Below are 21,707 nucleotides of genomic sequence, written 5' to 3'. Positions count from 1 at the left end.
GTTTGTATTGATAATACAGTTGTTTTTTTTTTTTAGCTTGCAAGAGGGCGCTGTGATTGAATATGAAAACTATTCAGGCCGTTCACAAAAAAAAAAAAAAAAAAAGTTGCATGTCGATTATCAGTACTTCATAATAATGAAGGATCTTAAGTTAACCTTGAGATATTTATCGTAAAAAAAATGAGCATTTCATCTATTCCACGTGAGCATCGTTCGGACATGCCAAGATGGTAAATGACTTCTTCCCACACTTTTATACAACTAACACATCTTTGGGACATCGTCCTTAAACTAACTTCCTCCCCCAAACAAAAGTAATAGAGGGAGAGGGATAATGTCCGAGAACTAACCATCACCAATCGGGTAAGCTTTTATGAGAAAATCATTTCAGGATAGTAAAAAGGATTTTTTTCCCCCTGAAGCTTCGAGATGTCGCATTAATATAACACCTGTGGAAAGACCAGGTCTTGTCCTCTATTTGCTTATTTCGACGTTTTTTTTTTCTTTACTCATCAGGAATTAAATAATTCCTGATGAATCGCTTATCGATCTGATTGCCTGCATTTCTTACCTGTTTTCCAGCCAACGGGTTTGAATACCGAACACGACAAGTTTCATGATGGTCCAAGTGGGTCGATGAATTTAAGGGGTTGGTTTGCTGGAAGCTCCAAGTAGCTTAAAACTTCCATATTTGGTCTACGGATCATAGTGTCGAAATTATTTAACCTTAGTCAGCTTGACATGCAAAAATGTATGATAGATTTAGAACCTTTTTGTGGGTAGGATTCGTTTCAAAATAATTGATTGAGAATGGCGATTCTGGCTCCACTTGTATTTCACATATGGAAATTAAAAAAGCCTCATTTGTTATTCTTCCTTATCTTAAAAGCAGACAGTCTTAATTCAATTTCTTATAAGACTTATGGATTGGGCACCTTACCATCGGATTGGGTAGCATTCCAAGCCATTACTTGAAAAGAAAGTGACGTTTCTTTTGTTTTATCGTCAGACAGTGCTTTGACTTTATTTGCTCTACGGTTGTAGAACCGTTGGTGCAATTCTTTCACTCTTTACGAAATTCCTTTTCTAATGGTTTTCTTCATGATTTGAAGACCTTTATTTTTCTTCTGCTGTCATCTTGTTTGTGGTTGATGAGCCTTTTGATTTCCTGCTGTGTGTAAACTTCTAGATTGCTTCTTGTTTCTTCCTTAAGTTTCGTGAACCAAGGCAAGTTTTCTTCCATTAATACTTGGATTTTATAAAAGAATCTTTTTTCTTTTAGTAATTCTGACGTTTGTTTGGTTGTCTGCTAAAATTTCAGCTATGTTGAGCGAACCTAATCCTTCCAGACAGTTTATTCCATCTAAAACTCCGTTTTTCATTTTAAAATCTAATACAGAATCTTAACACTTAATTGCAAATCGGAAGCTTTGTTACTTGTACTTCCCATGTCATGCTTTTGTGGAGAAAGAACAAGTAATCCTTCAACCGGAGATATTAGTTCCGAACAACATTTCCAGTGGATTTAAATTCAGTATGATTATCAGTTGTTTCAGCCATAGTAAGCTGAATCAGTAATTTTCATGCCAACTCACAATTTGTATTTGAATAATATTATTATATATTTCATTCCAACCAGTTAGCAATCTCTGTTTCTCCGTACATTATGTGCAAAGTAATCGGTATAAGTATACCCTCAACTGAATTCCATGTATGTAATATTATGCCATAATATGTAAAAGAACCTTCCAAAATAATTTATTTCTGTGTATATTAAACTTATCAATAGCATGTTAAATAGTACAAAAAACAAAGATTTTCTGAATAAGGCCATTCTGAAATCGACAGCGAGTGGGAAGGGTTGTATGTTGCATCCGAACAATGAAGCACAATTCACGGATATTCATTTTCTTGGAAAAAATCGAAAAATAGATCTTTATCCATCTCACTTGAGATTTATTTCGATACAAATACGTTAAAAAATATTTGCGAAGGATAAAAAAAAATTCATTCTGGGTTGAACAGAAAATTGTTACATAAATAATGAATGGAAAAAAAATAAATAAAAATGCAAAAAACTCATCTTTAGCTTCATAAAAGAATTGTCGTTGTCTAAAGAATCGTGAATATCTCATTGAAGTTTACGCTTGTATTTGTTCACTGAACGCTAAACTTTCCCGTTGTTATAGCAACAAGAGGAGTTGCTGTCTGCGAAGATCTTCGGTAATGTTGGGTGTTGTATTCATAGGAACCTACAGCGCTGACAGATTTGAGGATGGATGTTCTTAAACCGTGCTCAATGTATGAGAAACCCGAGATAGGTAGTAAAATATATGAACAACGATGTCTTTTACAACCATATGTATTGATTGCAGTCACTATACTTGAGTGGTAAATACTGACGCTTAATTTATGATCAATCCTTCGTGCTTTGGTTATTCTCCCTGAATGCCGCTCGTCTTTGATCCTTTTATATTTGTGCATTCCTCTCTGTAATTTCTATTTTTCACCATAAACCTGATTAATGATCTCTCATATTCCGGCAAAGGACAACATCCGTACTCAAAGCTGAACATCCACTTAAACTGTCTCGTAGAGTTGACAAATTGGAGCACTTCCGTGGGAGGTCGTTCCCAAAGTGATGCATCGATCCGTCACCTCAGAGCAAGAACAAATCACCGGAACAAGGATTTTTCATCTAATCCTCTCATGACCCAGTCAGTTGGCCGATAAAACAGCGTGAAACGACCTACTATTGCTTTCTCTTTTAATTGCTTTTTTTTCCTCCTCTGTCTGTCTGTCTTTCTCTCTCTCTCTCTCTATCGTTCTCTCATCAGCCAACTCACTGCTTTCTGCATGACTAAGGATCTAAAACGTAAACATTTTACTGAGGAAAGAACTGTAAAACTAATTAAAATACCTCCACTCAACATCCGAAAAGATCTTTTTACGGGCATGTAAAAAAAACAAAGAAATTCTTAAGATAGGAGAAAACCGCTCTGGTAGGTGCATCAGCTGCTGGAAAAACCTTAAAATGGCTCATTAAGGTAGGCGCCATTATCAAGAACACAATTCAAGAAAACGCTACTGTTTTAAAAAATAGAAATGCGACATAAGAATTTTATTTCTTAGCATGCACTGCGTTTTTGAGAGCAGGTGTGACATACTTCGCTATTTCTGATTTCTTTCAGTACGTCTGTTACAATAAAAGAAAATCTATTCACGAGCTTTATTAAATGTTGTCTGAGCAAAATCTTTCTGTTGCCTAGCCCCACCTCTTTAAAAGAGATCGCTTGGAAACAGATTAATGAAAACATTAATGAATTCTATCGGCCTAGTTGGTTGAGTGTTTAGCGTATCCACTCTCCAAACCAGGCTGCTTGTTCGAATCCCGCCTTGGTCATAGAGATTTGTGGTTGCTATAGATGGCAAGTGATTTCGTTGCCTGGTGTGAGACCGTCGTCTTACTCATTTGGAGGTTCGAAGTGGCTTGAAAGTTCCCTACTCTAGAAACCCAATAGGCTTTCAGCACCATGTAAAAAATAAATAGAGTACCAAAACTATATAAAACATTAATGAAACAAGAAAAAAATCCATAGCCCAACCACAGCACGAATGCGCTATAAGTGTTCCGATTTATTAATCATTCTACTACCGCGTTAACGTTTCAGCAACTAAAAGGATCTGAACATTTCTGACTACAAAAATAGAACGATAGTAGCTGTTTCACTCGCCTGTACAACCGGAAAAGAAATGACAAATTACCTCTTGAATGCGCAAGACACAATGATCAGTGGCAGCTGGGACGACACGTTTAGGCTTCTATTTAACTCTAGTAATGTTTACTTATAGTAAGTTAATACCGTGAGTAAGCTAACAATTTTCTTAGCTTTTTTTTTTTTTTTTTTTGCATAGTTCGGAAATACTGCTATAGAGACCAAACATGGAACTTTGTTCATGCCACTTCAAGTCTCCTATAAGCAGGGCGTCTCATACTGAGCGATGACATTCATCTCCGACCTAAGCACAATCGCAAACACGCATGCTCACAGCACAATTCGAACCTGCAGCCTGTTGGTCAACTAGGCCGGAACTAGATTTGAGAGAACCCATTCGACTTGCTTTATTATTCTTCAAATTTTTCTTTTAATTTTTGATATCCCCTCACATGTAATGCATTTTTGAAGGTATTTATCGTAGGTTTAGAGATAAAAAAAAAGATGTAATATTAGCTAATATTTGTTTTTTCAAAAAAAAAAAAAAAAAAAAAAAAAGCATGCAATCCTGTATAAAATGCAAGTTAAATAAAGTATTATTTGCACTATAGATTATTTTTCTAAGCAGAAGCGATCTACAATAAATAGAGCTTTAAACAAATTCCTCTGGCTAAATTCAAACTTACTACTCTGCCCACGTTTAACCCCGGAGTTCTACAGAGTTCTCCATTTCTCTTGTTGTCAGAGCGTATTGAGAGAAAAATTGGTATCGGGACACCTAAAATTTCTTTTTCCAATACTTCGGCATGATAATAACAGTAAGATCGATACCAATAACACTTTAATATGCGCGCCGCTTCCTTCGGCTAGAGCCGTGGGATTTTAAGACTAACTCAGGAGAAGGTTATCGCCCCTCGCTGATAAATTTCTAAGAGGCTTTTTCGGTGATGTCTTATTCGATTATTTGACGCAGGCGAATGGAAGAAGGAACATCAGAAATATGTTGTAAACGTCAGAAACGTCGTTTTGATTTCTTATATTCTGTACTTTATAATTATTTCATGGGATGAACTACAAATCCAAGTTGTTCAAGAATGCATCGCGGCTGTTTTTGGAGATTCCAAATTTAGCTGTTTTTTTTTTGTTTTTTTTTTATTTACATAAATTTTACAAATATTTCATCGCTTATTTGAGATCACTGTCGCTACCACTTTTGTCATGTGACTACCTCTGCCGAGTAACTTGGCTGACACACTGCTTCAATGAGCAGTCGCCCTGTCATAGTAACGCAAGCAAATCTTGAATAAAGAGCAAATCAGGTTGACGCACATATGCAGGTACTTCACTCCGTATTATTCAAATAATCTTGTGGATATCCACGGATAATAACTTCTTGGTTCTGTCTTAAATTAACAGTATCAAAGATAATAAAATTTCGGTGATGGGCTATGTATTATTGCCGGATATGAAAAAAAATCTGGGTATGAAATATAAAAAATATGCAGATAAAATGTATGATTCTCTCTTCCCCTCTCCACCTCTCTTCCTACAACACATATATACGCGTCCAATAATTGCCATAATTGTTAATTCCATTTCGTCACGTATTCTTTGTGTACAACACGTTCTGAAGTTTTTTATACTGCGGGACATGAGCACATTCCACTTAAATAGATCACGCCAGCAGGAGGCTAGTGATAAGCATTAAAGTAGATCACTTCTCAGCAAGGGAAACAAGTTGTATAATAAAATGTCCAAAATATATCTTTGTTGGATGGGTACATCAATTATTTATAACCTTAAAGTCTCCTCTTGTCACTCTGATCATATACATTTCTTACAAACACAATTTTGGACGGTGTTTGAAGCAGTTATATAGCACTCCAAGTTAAAGAAAACATTAGACGAAGATCACATTCGACATAAATTAATTATACTGTACATTGTGACGTAACACGATGTATAAGTTTTAATTCTTATTGCTTTGTTTACGATGCACAGTTGGATATTGCAACCAAATGTTCGTCACATTCTGCAATAAAAACATAAGTGCGATGCACGGACTGAGCAAAAATTGCATTAACTCCCACGGGAACAGAGAGATAGGCAATAATCGATTACAAATACGTCACTTCGGTGTTATTAATAATAGAAAAGCGAAATTCCAGGAGGTGTGTGGTTCCTAGCTACTGTTGCTCTACGATTTCAAGAAAATTTGACCTCATAAGGGGGAGGGGGAGTAAAAAGTTGGCCGTATTTGTATTTCCAAGGGGACGAAGAAACAATCACACGATAGAAAAGATTTAAGCAAATGCAAGGAGGGGGATGTGCTGCCACATATCCGTTTTGCTAAAGGGAAAAAAAAAAAAAAACCGGAAAGACCATCGCGTTACACAAGCCGAGGAAGTAATGATTATCTGGTGCAATCGAGGAAAATATTAAGAAAAAAAAATTGTCCATTTAAGCAACATGTTAGAAAACGAAGAATGTCTTAATTCTTAATCGAAGCATTCCTTTTAAAGATAAAAAATCGCAAGATGATTTTTAGACGAAAAATAGGACCACCGAAGGAACAGTCGAACAGTACCACAGTGAAATATTTCAAAATCAGGTATCATATACTGAGATATTCAATTGCTGTAGTTTGGCGTGTTATTACTAATGTATAACTGCATTCCGAGTTGAACGTTACCATGGGAAACCGAAATATTCATAGGGAAAAAAAAAGGGGGGGGGAACAATTAACAGTCTAATGAAATGACCTCATAACTTTGCATTTAATCCAAGACAATCCGAACTCCTTTATTAGGACCGCATAAAGGTCGTTGTTTAGAATTCAATTACTTGTATTTTATTTTTTAGAATAACAAAAAGAACAATGCCAAAACAATGCGATATTAGATATTATAAAGGAATAATGTGCTTACATTTTGCCGAAAGTATTTATCAAAAATTACTGATGAAATAATTGTCGCAAGTTCCTCACCTTCAGTAATGATGAGCCAACAGCTTCAGAAATTTTACGAACAAAAAAATATTATGCTATAGTCTTGATTCATCTCTTCCCAAACAGTTTGTTTCTTCTAACACAAACCCTGGAGACTAAAATACTCAACTTCTGTTCTCCAACATTGACAAAGCATCGTAAGCGAACCAACCATCGATTTGAACAAGCAAAGAACAGACGGTATCGAGTCTAGACGAAGAAGGAAAATCTCTAGTTCCAAATTAATCAAAAGGGGGAAAGCTGCTTTGCTCTGTGCAAAACAGCATGCCTTGTTTTGATTCAAGATCTTTTATTAGCCAACAGTAACAGTAGTCGTGCTTCAGATTGGTCGATCCTTGATTTTGTTTATTCAAATTGTCGAAATAGACCGACTTTAAGGAGCACAATATTTCATGGAATGACCTGTTAATTAGTACGATTAAGTTTGTATAGATATCCGTGCGATGTAGAGCTTGTTATGGCATCAACAGTATTTGCTGACCTTGCTAGAACGTTTGAAAATCGAGACTTTTTTTGAAAACTCAAGACTTACGTGAGTGTAAGACCACCAAAGATTTGAAGACTTAAGGTGAGACAGTACGGTAGACAATTTGCAGCTGTCTTGTATTCCTAAACCGTAATTATTATATCATATGACATACTGCGAGTATTCAGAAAATTCAAGAGCAGAGTTTCAAAAAAAAAAAAAAGGGGGGGGAGGTAGTTACTTTCTTGCGTGAACTTCAGAACCAGCTTAATATTTGAGAATCAGGGAATATTTGAATTCTGGAACTAGTAAATCACGTTACACAGACAACCAAAAGCCAGAATATACTTTCTATTAGGATTGTTATGCGCATACTCCTGTCAAACGGCTTCGATTTCGGTGAAAATTAACAGCTATGACAAATCCTATTCAAAATTAAGCTATTTACTTCAGTAGTATTATTACTATATTACACAGTAACAGAACAAACGATAAAGTTCTATTACTGTAGTATGACACTACAGTTACTGTTGTACATGGACAGTTCCAAGAAAATAAGTTAATAGGAAAAGCGAGTCTTTTTTCTTCTGCAAAATAAACAGGCTGGTGTCGTGTGTAGCAAACAACAATACATGCACCTCATAGCATATTTGTATCGTATTAATTAAAAGTAACCTTCAAAACGCATGCGTCATTCCAACAATGAAATAATTTGTCATTGGACTGGTTATAATAAATCAATGAACAGTCAAGCTTTGATTATCTCAATCGCATTGTACTTTCTGAAATAAAAAATGTAAACAAGAAAAAAAAAAAAACAAGGGGAAAAGCTAATAAGAAAAAAAAAATCAGGAATTGACACATTCAGTCGGAAGTTATTGTTGCACGTTGTGAACGTCAAGACTGAAATTGCCAATTGCAGACATTTGTTACTTGTTGTATTGTGTATACTATGGGAGATTAATATTTTATTTACAATATATAAAACCAACGAATATAAGGAGTTAGCAACTTCAATCTAAAAACTTGTATTTTTATTTTATTTTATTCATTTATTTATTTATTTTGAGTAGCAATGCCAATTGCAATCCAGGTCTTGACAGTCAAAGGACATTATCATTCTCACAGCTGCGTCATAAATATTTGAAGACCAAAAGATTTTTTTTTTATTATTCAATACGCTAAAACTGACTTCTCTGACTACTCTTTATAGAAGTAGCGGAGTCAGTTAAGATATTTAAGTGTTCTGAAACGCCTCGAAGACATTTGGCCAAATATTTTTCAGCCAAAATGATGGCCGCTCGTTAAAATCATATATTTTCCCCGAAATGGATTTGCTTCGTGTTGTGTGTTAAACCATCCAAAAGGCTTAACAACCTAAAAGCTTGTTTCATCACCGAGCACCTCATCGTAGAAGATTACGCGAAACGTTGAATTACAGACACCTGATTCTTGAAACCAGCGGCGAAATCAATTTAAAGAAGCCTGAAAATCCGAGAAATGGTTCCAATAAAGTCATGTATACGTCACGTGCAATATTTTAGAAAACGGCCCACTATCAAAGTCGGCCGTCATTCGACATGCTATGTGAACCCCGTAGAGCCGCCGTATGGATAAACTACAGCGCAGGAAGTAAATCAATCGATTCGTTTTCTATTTTTTTTTTCTTTCTCCCTTCTATTTCCAAGCGGATGGAAAAACTGATTTGTTGTGGCCATCGAGAATAAAACACTGCAGCAACACAGAAAGGATGATGGGGGAAAAGAAAGAAGAAAGAACTGGAATTACTGCTGCCCATAACAATAGATAATGATCCCTTAAAGTCTGTAACGGGCGGATTTAAGCTACGAGAAATTTCTTTTTTCCGGAATGCAATGTTCCCTACCTCACCCACAAATTATTGCACTGTGAAAAGGACCGACCGAGATGGTTCATTCTGCTCGGTGAGGTGCACCGTAGAAACATACGATTTTATTTATTTTTTTTTCTCTCCTTTCCTCAACGCTTTCAATTGCGTCAGTGGATGATAAATTTCTTCCTACAGAATATTTTTGGCTCCGATTCTCGATCTCCGTCACGCGGGCACACATTCTACGAATGGACATTTAAACAAGAGTATGCGGAGTAGCTGCGGAGGGGGGGAAATGGAGGGGAGGGTGGTTAGTGTTTCCCGTAGAATCAGATTCATGTTTCACAGTTTCTTTTAGAAATAAAAACTCAATTTTACACTTCCAGTTCCGATTTCTCACGAAACGATTGCGAAACATTTTTAATAAAAATGTTTCGTCATAGTTTGTTGGATTCAATTTTTTTTAAAAGATAATTCAATTTTACTTTCTCTTACAAGATAACTTAAACTGCTTAATTTACATTAATTTCTGATTTTTATTATATCACAAAGCGCACGCATCATAAGTGTGCTTCAACCGGAGGAAGAAGCATCCCACCCACCTCCGCTTCGCACACACTCGGGATGTGCGAGTACGCCTGATGGGAATGAAGGGATAAGAACGACATTCTAACATTAGTAAGAGTGCTTACTACCTTTATTTTATGACATTTAGGAGTGAAAAATAAATTTTCAAACTTTTGAGATACGCGCTTATCCTTTTTTTTTTTTTTTTTACCTCAACGAATGGTTTCGTTAAGCAGGAAAAAAAAAAAGGAAGAATTAAATTATGAAACGTCCTTCAATTTATAAATAAATGCAACATGAATAGTGAGTTAATAGCAACATAACACCTGACTTAGTTTTACTTCGCTTATCTTAAGAACATGTAAATAACTGACCCAGACTCACTGTTTTGCATTCTACACTATATTTTGTTTTTAGAAAAATCTAATATTTTGTGATTCAAAACAGACAAAATTTGAACCTCCTGTTTGTCCCATAGAACGCACCCGTTTTTCGCAGTCAGTAATTTATCTCGGAGAATAAAAAAATATATTGACAGCTTTTATTTCCTCAAAATAACTATTTGAAAATAGCGAAAAAGTGAAGGAGTTGGCGTAATGTGCCTCGGAGATATTTATTGCCGAGAAACGAGCAGTAGACAACTAACGTATTTAACTGAAGAAATTTTTCCAGCGTTATTTTAATATAGCAAACATGTTCAAGAGAAAGATAACTGTAATATATTAACTTTGTCGAATATTACAGAGGACTGCTAAAATGATATTGTATTATACACGAAAGCCTAAGTTTCAAAACGCTATAAAACAAAAAATATTCATAAAATTATCTTCTACTGAAACTGGAAAGAAAAATTAAAAGAAATACTAAACGTAAAAATATTGAAATATCAAACTACAAAAGGCATAATATTGCCTGAATAGATAACAATGCTTTGTCGTGTACAAGGCGAATGGGGCCTCACCGGCGTAGTGGATAGAAGCCTTTCTGACATCCATGAACCGAGATGCGATCTCGCTATGAGATCCGTTCAAAAACTTTCTCAGATATATATACAGATTGATGCATTTGTCCTAGTATATAAACACTTCTTACATTTTTAAAAAAATTTGTTTATACTGACTAAGATAATTATATGCAGCCTTTAGTATTCAGTACATGTCAGACCGTATTTGAATACAGCAGTCGGTCTATCGATTCAAAGGCTGCATCCCACACCGAAGTGAATCTATTCCACTCGATCACGTAGCTTTTAGTACGTCTCTGGCGATTCTAACCTTGTTAGTCTTCCGTCAACCTAGAGAGCTTCGTGAATGTTTTCTCTTGACCATTTTGGCTTCTGGTCATAACCATGGGCTACTAGTCTTTAGTCACATTATTGACCTTTGATTCCTTTCGCACCTACGGTTGTTTTATCTGGAGGGGACCGTTTATCTTACACGTGACCTTTGAAGTCCTTTCTGCTGCTGCGATGTTTTGCTTAGGTGGAGAACGTAATGCTAACATTGTGCTCATGGATGGACAAGGCTATCTCAAGTAGATAATTGGACCCCCGATTTCTGTTGGTTTTTTTTTTTTTTTTTTTAGTTGCGCTGGGCCGATCGCCATACCCGTATTCGCTTTTATTAAAAGTTTTCTGAAGACTCATTTTTTCTTTATGTAATTCATAATTCTTAAAATATGACATCAATACAAAAAAAGTGGAAATCAAAGGCGATTCCCACTTTTTTATACTAAATAATAAACAGGAATATGTTAATTTTTTAACAAAATAATTTTGAAAAAAAAAAGTGAGAATGATTTCACCTACATAACCAATGTATTATAACAGGATGATTCAATTCGTTGTTCTCAGCTATTCAGGATTGCATGCGATTGTCATTCACTTGTTCCCCAGTTCTTGTTCTTACGTAATAGCTCAGCTCTATTCCCTGTCTTCGGTATTTCCTCCAATTACTAGACTCCAATATCTCTTGACGTATGTTTTGCTATCAACTGATGAGCCACACTTTCTTTGCTTAAACTTGATATAATTTATTATTTATTCTAATTTACTTATTTAAAACATTGAATAAAACTTTCTTTAACCATCTTTATTACGAAATATTTAAATATATGATAATACACCATTTTTCTACTTGTATATAGAAAGTATAATCTTTGTATTAATTTCATTGTCCTTTTGGGTCTAGCTAAGGGATTCCCTGCAGTAGTTCGACCACAGCTAGATGGCGAAGAGTACGCAGCTTGGAAAGAAGTCAACGGACAACAGTGTGAGGAACAAACAGCCACGGCGCACACTTTAATAAAATGGATCTCTTTTCTCTGCGATGACTGCAGCAATCCCATGGGCCATACGTTCCACAAGCGTGTGATAGCGATCGATAAGAATTTTGAACCATTCTTCCTGTAGGCATGTAATGAGGTCCTGGACTGCTGTGGGGCGGGCGTCCCTTGACCTCACCCGACTCTGCAATTCATCCTATAGATGTTTAATGGAGTTGAAATCAAGTCAGGCGCTGTGATGACGTCATATCCACAAGCCATGCAGTTACAACAGCAGCCTTATGACAAATATTATACACAGGATGATTCAATTAGTTGTTCTCAGCTATTCAGGATTGCATGTGATTGTCATTCACTTGTTCCCCAGTTCTTCTTCTTACGTAATAGCTCAGCTCTATTCCTTGTCTTCGATATTTCCTCCAGTACCTTCAATTACTAGACTCCAGTATCTCCTACTTTGCTTTAACTGTCTTGCTGAAAGAGACAATAGTCGATTCTGTAGAAATGCCACAAAGTAGGAAGCGTTGCGCTATCCAGAATATTTAGATACCTCTCCGAGCTTAATGTTTGTAACTCCACAAACAGAGGTCAAAGGTCAAACTGGGACCATACATCACCGCCATTTCCGAATTTCATAGTTGCGGTTGCGCACTCTGGCAAGAGATGTTCATTGGGCATCTGCCAAACCCACACCATCCAATTGCGCAGCAGAGCACAGCGTAATTCGTCGCTCCACGACACAGCTTCCACGTTGCAAAATTCAAGACGACCCACCATGTTGGTTCGGATAATTTGGGACTCGAGTATTGTGGTCCTACATGAAAATCCACGTTATGTGCGTCGTTCTGCATGTTTTTGTGCAGATGCTCAAAACGCATTCAATTTCGGCCGACGAATGGAGGTTTACACATGTTATTCTTCGTAACACCCTACGGTCACGTTAGGCGAGTGCGGTGGTGGGTCCTTCACTGCGGATAACACTTGCAGTTGACTCTCTGCGCTTCCATCTCAGTATCCCTGATTTTGACCTGGGATAGCCCAATTTGCCAAAAGAGGCCTGCATTCCATCGCATTTTTTAAACTCGGTCATTCCACCTTCTCGCAGCCGGACGCAGGGAGCATCATGTTCCTCCAATTTATACCGGCTACAAAACACGTGACTCGTTGCACGGCCTGATGCACCTTGCCCATGGACTTCATTCCAAGCAGAGCTAAGACCTCACAAACTTTGTTTGCTTACGCTAGTGTATAGGATACAAAGAATAAGCCGAAACATTTTCTATACGATCGTTGTAAAGATCATGCTAACACACGTTGTTGGTGAAAACAGTTACGCCAAATCTTTTAGACTACGAACACCTATTGTGCTGTAAATCTAAACACCACGAAAGACTAATAGGTAGGAATACTTGCGTTCCGTTTTCAATTCTCATTGTGACACCTTCGCAATTAATGTTTTGCTTTCTCATCACAATTGTTCATCGAGGCCTAATACCAAAGCCGCAAATTAGACTAGACAGAGATTAGATCGTCCTGATCACAACTTAACCTCCTCAACCCTTGAATAGTCCAAGAAAAAGATACGGAGAATCGTTCAGGAATTCGAATCCACGCCAGGCTTTCCGAGATTTAACCTTATGGTCGATAGCAGTGCTCTCCATGCATAGAGCCGTGGGTCAAAGATTTCGGAACAGATGACGGCCATATATAAGATGTAAATATAAAGATATCCCGCTTAATTTCTTAAACCTTTAAACTCTTAATATTTGAACAATTGAAATTTAAATTTCCAAAAAAATAAATTGATAGGACTAGACGATTAAACTACTAAAAGTTGTATGTTCACTTCGCCGCTCAATATCGGATACACACAAAAAAGCAGGTTCTGGGGACTCACGCCAGGTGGCAGTTGGTTGTCAGAGTTTCTACATAAATGAAAACACGCTAGTTTTTAATATCACTTTTAATGAAAAATCCTGAATTTATTAATGAAAACAACGTTCTTGTTCTATTTTATTCGTATTGAATTTTGTGTAAAGTAATTATAATAAGAGCGTATCGTACAGAGCATTTGCAACATACAGAATGTAGAAACTTGCAATCAAGAGGTCAGTTACAACGAGAATACAGATGAAAGTATGCACAATGAAGTAAAAAATTAAAAAAAATAATAATAAATAAATAAAAACGTAAAATTATTGGCCTATAATCATGATCCGTTGGTTGATACGAATTAGGAACCGCAGAAAAACTGAAAAATAGCGAAGAAAAATCAGAAATTAAATCATTTGCTGGCCGCCAGTTGGACAGCAGTGGTCTATAGAAATGAATGATTAAGAGGGAATTGTAATCCAATTCTTTTAAGCACACCACAGCATATTAACTGCAATATATTATTATTATTATTACGTGACACCCCCAAGGAGTCCAAAGACTCAGAGGAAGGACGCCTACTCTACAGCTCTCCATCTCCACTCATCCACAGAGAACCGCAACTACCTTCATCATCCACACCAACGCCATCTAATGGTCACCATCACCACTAGTATTTCCATAGACAATCACAAACATCCAGGCCCACGGCAGGATTCGAACCCGCAGCCTTTTGGCTGGAGAGCGGATACGCTAACCACTCGGCCAACCAGGCCGGCATGTAATATATAATACGTAGATAAATTCCACTTGTAAAATCAAACCAAATAAGACGATAGATAAATATTACCGATCAGGAACCAGTTTTGTATCGCATGCTAACAATGCGTCTGCAAACAGGTTGAGGCATTCGCAGCTGACTGAACTAAGGCTGGATGACGATCAGGTCATTTCTACTGCAGAGGCCTGAAGAAAACGGTCGTATCCACTGTTGCCACCAAGTTTCCATTTTTAAAGTAATAATCATTATAGCATAGCAACAGGAACAGATGAAAAGTTGATCATACGTGTTCTGGTTGAACAATATCATGGAAGAATCTGCTAAGACATGGAAGATAGTCGAATCAGTTGAAGCTTCAGAACATTATACATAGTAGCAGATGAACGTTGACACGCTAGACAATTTGTCTAATTCAACAGTATCATCACATTAAGGGAAAGATATATTCTTGGGAAGCAATATCTTGCTTTCATAAATGTCTTCAAGATAATGTATTACATATAATCTTGCTGTGGAATTCGTTTCATGTGGCATAAAATCAGTTATTGAACAGCATCTAGAGGGATTATGAGTCATGATTGTCATGACTGCAATTAGATGCATTGAAAATAATTAGTCCAAGAGGATATTTGGAACGTATACTCGGGGTGAAAAAAAAGCAGTTACTAGCTTGGTAGTGATCACTTTGAATAATCGCTCGTATAACGAGTAATCCACCCAGACGTTTTTGCAAGCAGTCTTCTCAATCAATAAACAAATAGATAACCTATTAAAGATATTACCATTCTACCAATCCAGACATTTAGAACACAATTTTTTTTTTAATATATTATCCTTATAAGAAGGCTTAAAGGGGCGAAGCAACAATGCTTTTCATCTTCCCCGTTATCTGTATAGGAGACAGTGTACGGATAAGGTGTTATTGAGCTATATAAATAAAGCTCTGATCATGGCAGGAGGGTAATAGCAATAGCCGAGCCTCAGAACTTCATTGGCTACAGGACTGCCATCTATTATCCTCCCAGGGTACCCATTTTAGTCGCCTCGTACGACATGCATGAGCTACATTGGGGCTATTCTTATCCCGGTCATCACACGGGTAACCAGACCTTTTGGGGGGGGGGGGGGCAATTGACATTTATGACTTTAGGAGTGAAGCAAGATGCTTTTCATATTCCTCGCTATCTGTTGCGGTTACATTGTGGGTAAAATTTATGAGCAGTTTGCTGGCCCTGATTGGGCTGACCTCGAATTATATTATTATTTAGTTATACTTTTTATATTTTTCTTGTTTTGGAATTTTCAATGTTATTTAGTAATTTTAAAGTTGTTTAAATTAAACCTAAAAAATTAAATTTCAAATAATACTTCCTTTATTTTTTATTATTTTTTAGCTACAGAATAATCTTGACATCTTTAAATGATAATAAAAAAGTACATCAATGATAAGCATTACTGTCACAGTTTTAAGACTACTTCTACAATTAAATCAGTTGACGTGAATTCCTAAACGAGGAAGAGATTCACTAAAGGGACTGAGATATTCAGTATGCTGCTCGTGAGACTTCTTAGAAGTGTTCAAAACTTATAACTCACGTCTGTACTCCTCTATTTGCACCATCTACTGTATCACGCAATAGCCATCAGCAGCTATTGCACTATCAGCACCATTTCGGCTTCCTTTCATTCTGTGCACACTCCGGGCACGCTCTCCAAATATCCAGAAGTGATTTATAAACGGAGAAAACGAAATGTTGGAAGTAGTGAAAAAAAAAAAAAACTATATTTCAAAGAAAAATATTTTTTGACAATTCCATACTACTGTGTGAAGGAGAAATATGATCGACTTGAGTCCTTTACACAAAGAACGCCACGTGAAACCTCTGTTTTCCACCCCTCCCGCAAACACCCCCATCCTCTTCTATGTATGGACGGGAAAAAAAAAAAAAAACGTCAATAAAAAAAAAAAAAGAACGTACAAACACAATTAGCTGTTGGGCGCGATACCTCACTGTCACTACGGGATTACGGCACGGGGCACACACCTTCCCTTGGGCCATCCACTACCCTCGGCCACAGCGCGCTTTCCCAAGTTCCACGTGCCGGTTTGCGAAATGCGATCTGTCGATCTTCTCCGACAGAAGCGATCGCGCTATCGTGAATTGAATTACGGCTGTCACGGGCAGGTGGAACGAGTCGAACTGGGCACTGACACGTAATTCGGCGGCTGACGATGCAGTCTTCGGAGCTTCGAGAAAAAGCAATAAAAATTCTCAGTAACCAGAGAAGCTGCGTTTTTAGTTTCCGGGGGTCAGTGGCAACCAAATACGAGTAACCGTGAACACGCCACAGCTTTTTTACTTCTCCGAGTCCACTTGACATTCGTCGTGTTTATCCAGTCCACCCTCTTCTTCCCCCCCCCCCCTCGCGACTCCCTTTTCTTCGGTTCTCCGTATATACGAAGGAATGCACTTTATTCTTTAAACCATTGTGTTTTTATTCAAGCTGTTAAAATCTTCCCGTTTTGCATAGAACTAAAAAAAAATCCATTTTTGTCTTTAGTTTATTGACTCAGTTTTGGAAGGTCGAACCTAGATCATTGCTGCCAGACATGACGGAAATATTCGAGATCAGGGGAATTACGATATCTATCATGGCAATGCACGCAAAATGTCCTGGCAGCTGGCGAGATTTTTTTTTTCCCCGATAAGGAGGTAGTCTCCTATTTTCCTTATAAGGTTATCTCGAAAATAAAAGGAAAGTGTCGAGTTGATTCGTTTCTAAACTTAAGATTCAATTAGCAAAAATGGAATGAGATAAAATTACAATTCTAAATATAGAACATTTCTTTTGCTGTTTGCCTATTTGAAATGGGTAATTGGGTCGTTCAAACGATAATACTGAAAGCAAACCACGTTGTTATAATTAGGTTTTCGCGCCGTCTCTGACAATTTATGCCACTTCATCTGATGATTGATGTATTCCACAGTGGTTTCACTTCATGAGACCCAAGTCGGAATTCATTTGTATTAGTTAAATGCACTTCCATGTACAAATTAGTTTAAAAATCTAACGACCAGCTTATACTTAATATAAAAACTACAAAAATTAATAATTTCGATATTTTATCCTAACGATTTTTAGCTAACCGAAAAATGAACGGAGCTAACTTTTGTTCAATCAAAATTTATTTGCTCGTATTATAAATCGAAGTCTAATCCCTTTCCTTCTATATTATGCTTTTAAATTGAAACCGAAAGGTAGACAGTTGCTTGTCTATTAAAGAATAGAACAAATCTTAATTTCACTTGAGGTGTATATTATTCATCATCCCCCCAAAACAATTTCAACAGAACTCGCTGTAAACTAAACCATTACCTCGCGTTAGTAATCTAGATTTCGGCCATATAATGAATATTGTCTGCCATCCAGCATATAGGAGCGTATTCTCTTCATTTTCGTTCCCCTTCTTTTGTCTCTAATGTACAGCAATTTGCATTTCATTTAAGACATTGCAGACAAAATTACACCCGAATAGAGCAACGCGGTGTTGGAGAACGTGCTCGGTGTATAGCAGCTATTATTACACACAACGAACCCCTACCAGTAACGCTACGGTATCTTTACCGTGGAGTCCCATTAATCTTAATTTGAGAATTTTATTCAGTTTTTACATGCGTCAGCTTCAATTTAGCAATTAATTGAATCAACGGAAGTTAACAGCACTATCCGGTTCCTGCGGAAAGAGAATATTTATATAATAGATCTTTTTCTTAGAGTTTCCTGTCTGTGAATGCCATTAATAATTTGAGCTATTTTTAAACCTTTCGAAGCGAATACAATGAAAAAATTATTTTAATCTCAATGTTATTAGTAATGGATGACCAGCTGTTGGCTGGAGCCACGTAAAAATTTATGATACACACAGAAAGCAACTCACCTGATATTCCATCGTAAGTCCACCACTCTTCCCAGCTGGCTTCGATACCTGAAATATAAAACAGTGGTGAGAAACTAAAACTAATAAAAACGAAATTATAACAACAAAAAAATCTTTTCAAACACTCCTGAAATTTTGATTTGTTCAAATATATCGCGCAGGCAACGCATTTTTTAGATACTGCAGTTTCAAGTCTGTAGTTGTTCATAATTGCATTTTCGATTACCTATATTCAGATATTAATCATAATAGGAAATTCCATTCACAGCTGGACCAAATATTACGGGGGAATATTTGGGGAAAAATTTGGGGGAAAATTCTGAAAACACCTGGAACAAAAATGATATTAATGCAACTGATATAACCACAAGAAAGAACATACGAGGATATAAGAACATAAGTTACTTCAAAACTTTGTTCTAGTATGATCTTTGTGGTTATATCAGTTGCTTTAATATCGTTCTAACGATATTAAAGAACTTACGGACCCCCCCCCCCCCTCCGTATATAAATCTCAAAGAAATATTGTAAATTTACGGTATTATAAGGAGGTCTGAAGGTGGTTCACTGAGAATCTATTATATACTTACGCAAAAATACATTTCGAGACAACTGTCAAGCAAGTGAAAATAGGCAAAATAAGCGAACATACGGGCTCCTAGGTAGAGTTCATGTCATAAGTAATACAATACCAAGTCCCATTGCAGACTGTTGTATTCGCAGAAACATTATCAAAACTTAGTTTCATATACATTTCTTGAAAGAATTAAAGAAGTAATACGTTGGCCTGGATTATGACTACACTAATAGGCACACAATGTCGCGTTTAAATCTGCTTCTCCCTTTGAAAGGCACGTCATAAATTTCCTCGGCTTGTGTGTAACCGACGCTGTTTGTAGCGTGAATTACTTTATCTCTAGAAGACTGTTCTTATAATATCTAATCCCTTAATCGATCAATGGAACCAAAATTCACTAGAGGTTTGCGATCTTTCACAAGTGGGATTCACATTAAAATAACGTACTAATTGCTTGCTAAAGAAGCAGAGAAAGAAATTGAAGTCGTTGAAGCAAACTGTTGAAAGCTGAATTAATTCTGATACTAACACAGAAAAACTGCGATGGGATTCGGCACTTTGAGTTTGCTGTATGGGGGAAAACATGTCATCATACAAACGTTTTCGTTAACGTGATGCGTAAATAGTTGAAATCCTCAACTGTATGCGGTGGTCCACAATATTTACTCTAATTGCGCACAAGGAAGTAATGAGTCCAGCTGCCATCGTTCTCTTTGCATGAACCTCGACTTCATCAAGAAGTAGTATTCATGTCGAAGTACCAGCAATGTATCTGAAGGTAACAGCATACCACGTGTGTCAGTCTGCAGAGAATGCTAGATATCTGATGATGCAGTCTAGTCAACTGAGCAGTCATTAAAAACATGTTTAGGTGGTCGAAGCGGGAAACTTAGATGACTTGGGGCTTATCCATGGAAAAACATGTAAAAGGCTTCCAAATGTTAACTAGGACCCAAAAATTGGTGTGTTTAGGAAAGTAGCTTGAATGTTTGGGCAGCTTCCACAAAATTGTGAATTTCTGATAATTACTATACCACAATGTTTAATTAAAAAAACTTGGTATAGCATAGTATTTGGTATTTGTGAATGAATTGAACGAGTCCTAATTAAAGAAATATGCGTCTAGAAATGACCAAAAAACTATAAATTAAGTTATAACAAATAGATACTTTTTAATAGCAATCTTTGTAATTGCTATAAATATGGTGATGACAATGGAAAAGTGGGAACAGTTCTTAAAAGAAAGAAAAAAGGAATTGTTGCAATTTCAATTAATTCGAATAAACATGTCCAATCATTTTTTTTCTTTTAATATTAAAAGCAGCAGTTCTTTGCTAACAAAACTATCGAATTGCTAATTGGTTTCTCTTTCAACTGCCAGTTTAATTTAAACCGGCGATTTGCTCTTCTAAGATCCATTGGGGCGGTACGTTCCCACACAAAAAACTGTCCTGCAAAAAAAAAAAAAAAAAAAAAAAAAAAAACGCGGTTTGTTTGTCTGGATAAAGCCTGAGTAACCTATAAGTGTTGTAGAAGCATTACACAAGACCTAATGAGATCTGATACTATAAAAAGAGATCAGTGTCACGGCGACTTGATTTGATGGGGAAATGACACACTGGTCGGGGGTGTAACCCTCACTGGAGGAATTTCCGCTCGTGTCGTGAACGCGCAGTCAACGACAGATCTACAGGATTGGTGAAAAATGGCATTTATCAGAGCAAACAAAAGTGACGTCCCTGTCTGTAGCACATGCAAGACAAACACGAAATAAAAGTGCTCTCTTTGACTATTTAGTATCCTTCGTATCTGGATGAAAATTATTAGTCGTTACAAGAATGGATTTTTGTTCGCTTAAAATATCGCACAGAATAGAAAAGTGGGCATGTGAAGCAAGAGTTAAATAATTAAAAATCCCTTAACCTTCAGTGTTTATAATTTCTATGTGTAAGCTGATGTTTACTCTTATATCAAACTTCTAATGCTTTAAGAGATACAGAAGAACTTTACAATAGTAAGTAATGCGAGCAGTTTATCAAGAATATTCCTTCAAGTATTTGTTTTTTTCTCTTCGCGATAACGGTGTTGTCTCTATGATGCGACAGTTAACTAAACAATCGCTAGCACTAATCGGGAGGAGGGGCTTCCAAGAAACTAGCTAATCATTGCAAACCCAGCCGATCTAACGAAATCGATAAATGCACTTCGAATTATTTTGGTGATTCCACACTGTAGTTCCAGTGCAGAAAAGGTTTACTAAAATTATAGTCCTTATAAGGACTGGCTTAAAGAGGCGAAGCAAGAATGCTTTTCATCTTCCCCGTTATCTGTTGAGGACTGTGTAGGGATAAGGTGTTATTGAGCTATTAAGGCTCTGATCATGGCAAGAGGGTAACAGCAATAGCCGAACCTCAGTTAAACTTCATTGGTACAGCATTGCCATCCATTACCATCCAAGGGTATTAATCACCGCATCTCACAATCGATTCATAATTACTTCCACACGTTTACTAAAATTACAAATAAAAACTTTTTATATACTCATTAAAGAAAAAATATCAGGTGTATTTGTATTAATTTTTCTCCATTTTACAGATAATTCATAAAATAAGAAAAATATTTAAAAATTAAAAAGAATTTAAGAAATGT

General features: G+C 36.6%; 1 protein-coding gene across 1 annotated transcript in view; it reads right to left on the bottom strand.

Moving 5' to 3' along the window:
• The window catches only part of LOC150104248 (carbonic anhydrase-related protein 10-like), a 185,663-nt gene that overhangs the window by 74,297 nt on the left and 89,659 nt on the right, over nt 1-21,707 (bottom strand). Inside the window, exon 2 of the mRNA XM_090396435.1 lies at nt 18,482-18,529. Within this exon, the coding sequence (XP_090252561.1) occupies nt 18,482-18,529 (48 nt within the window). The remainder of the gene's footprint in view (nt 1-18,481; nt 18,530-21,707) is intronic.

This window comes from Typopeltis vanoorti, chromosome 8, assembly GCF_054136105.1.
Source record: "Typopeltis vanoorti isolate ZY-2024b chromosome 8, IOZ_Tvanoo_1.0, whole genome shotgun sequence".
Taxonomy (NCBI): Eukaryota; Metazoa; Arthropoda; class Arachnida; order Uropygi; family Thelyphonidae; genus Typopeltis; species Typopeltis vanoorti.
Note: the sequence above shows the minus strand (reverse complement) of the source record. Positions and strands in the feature narration are given on the sequence as shown.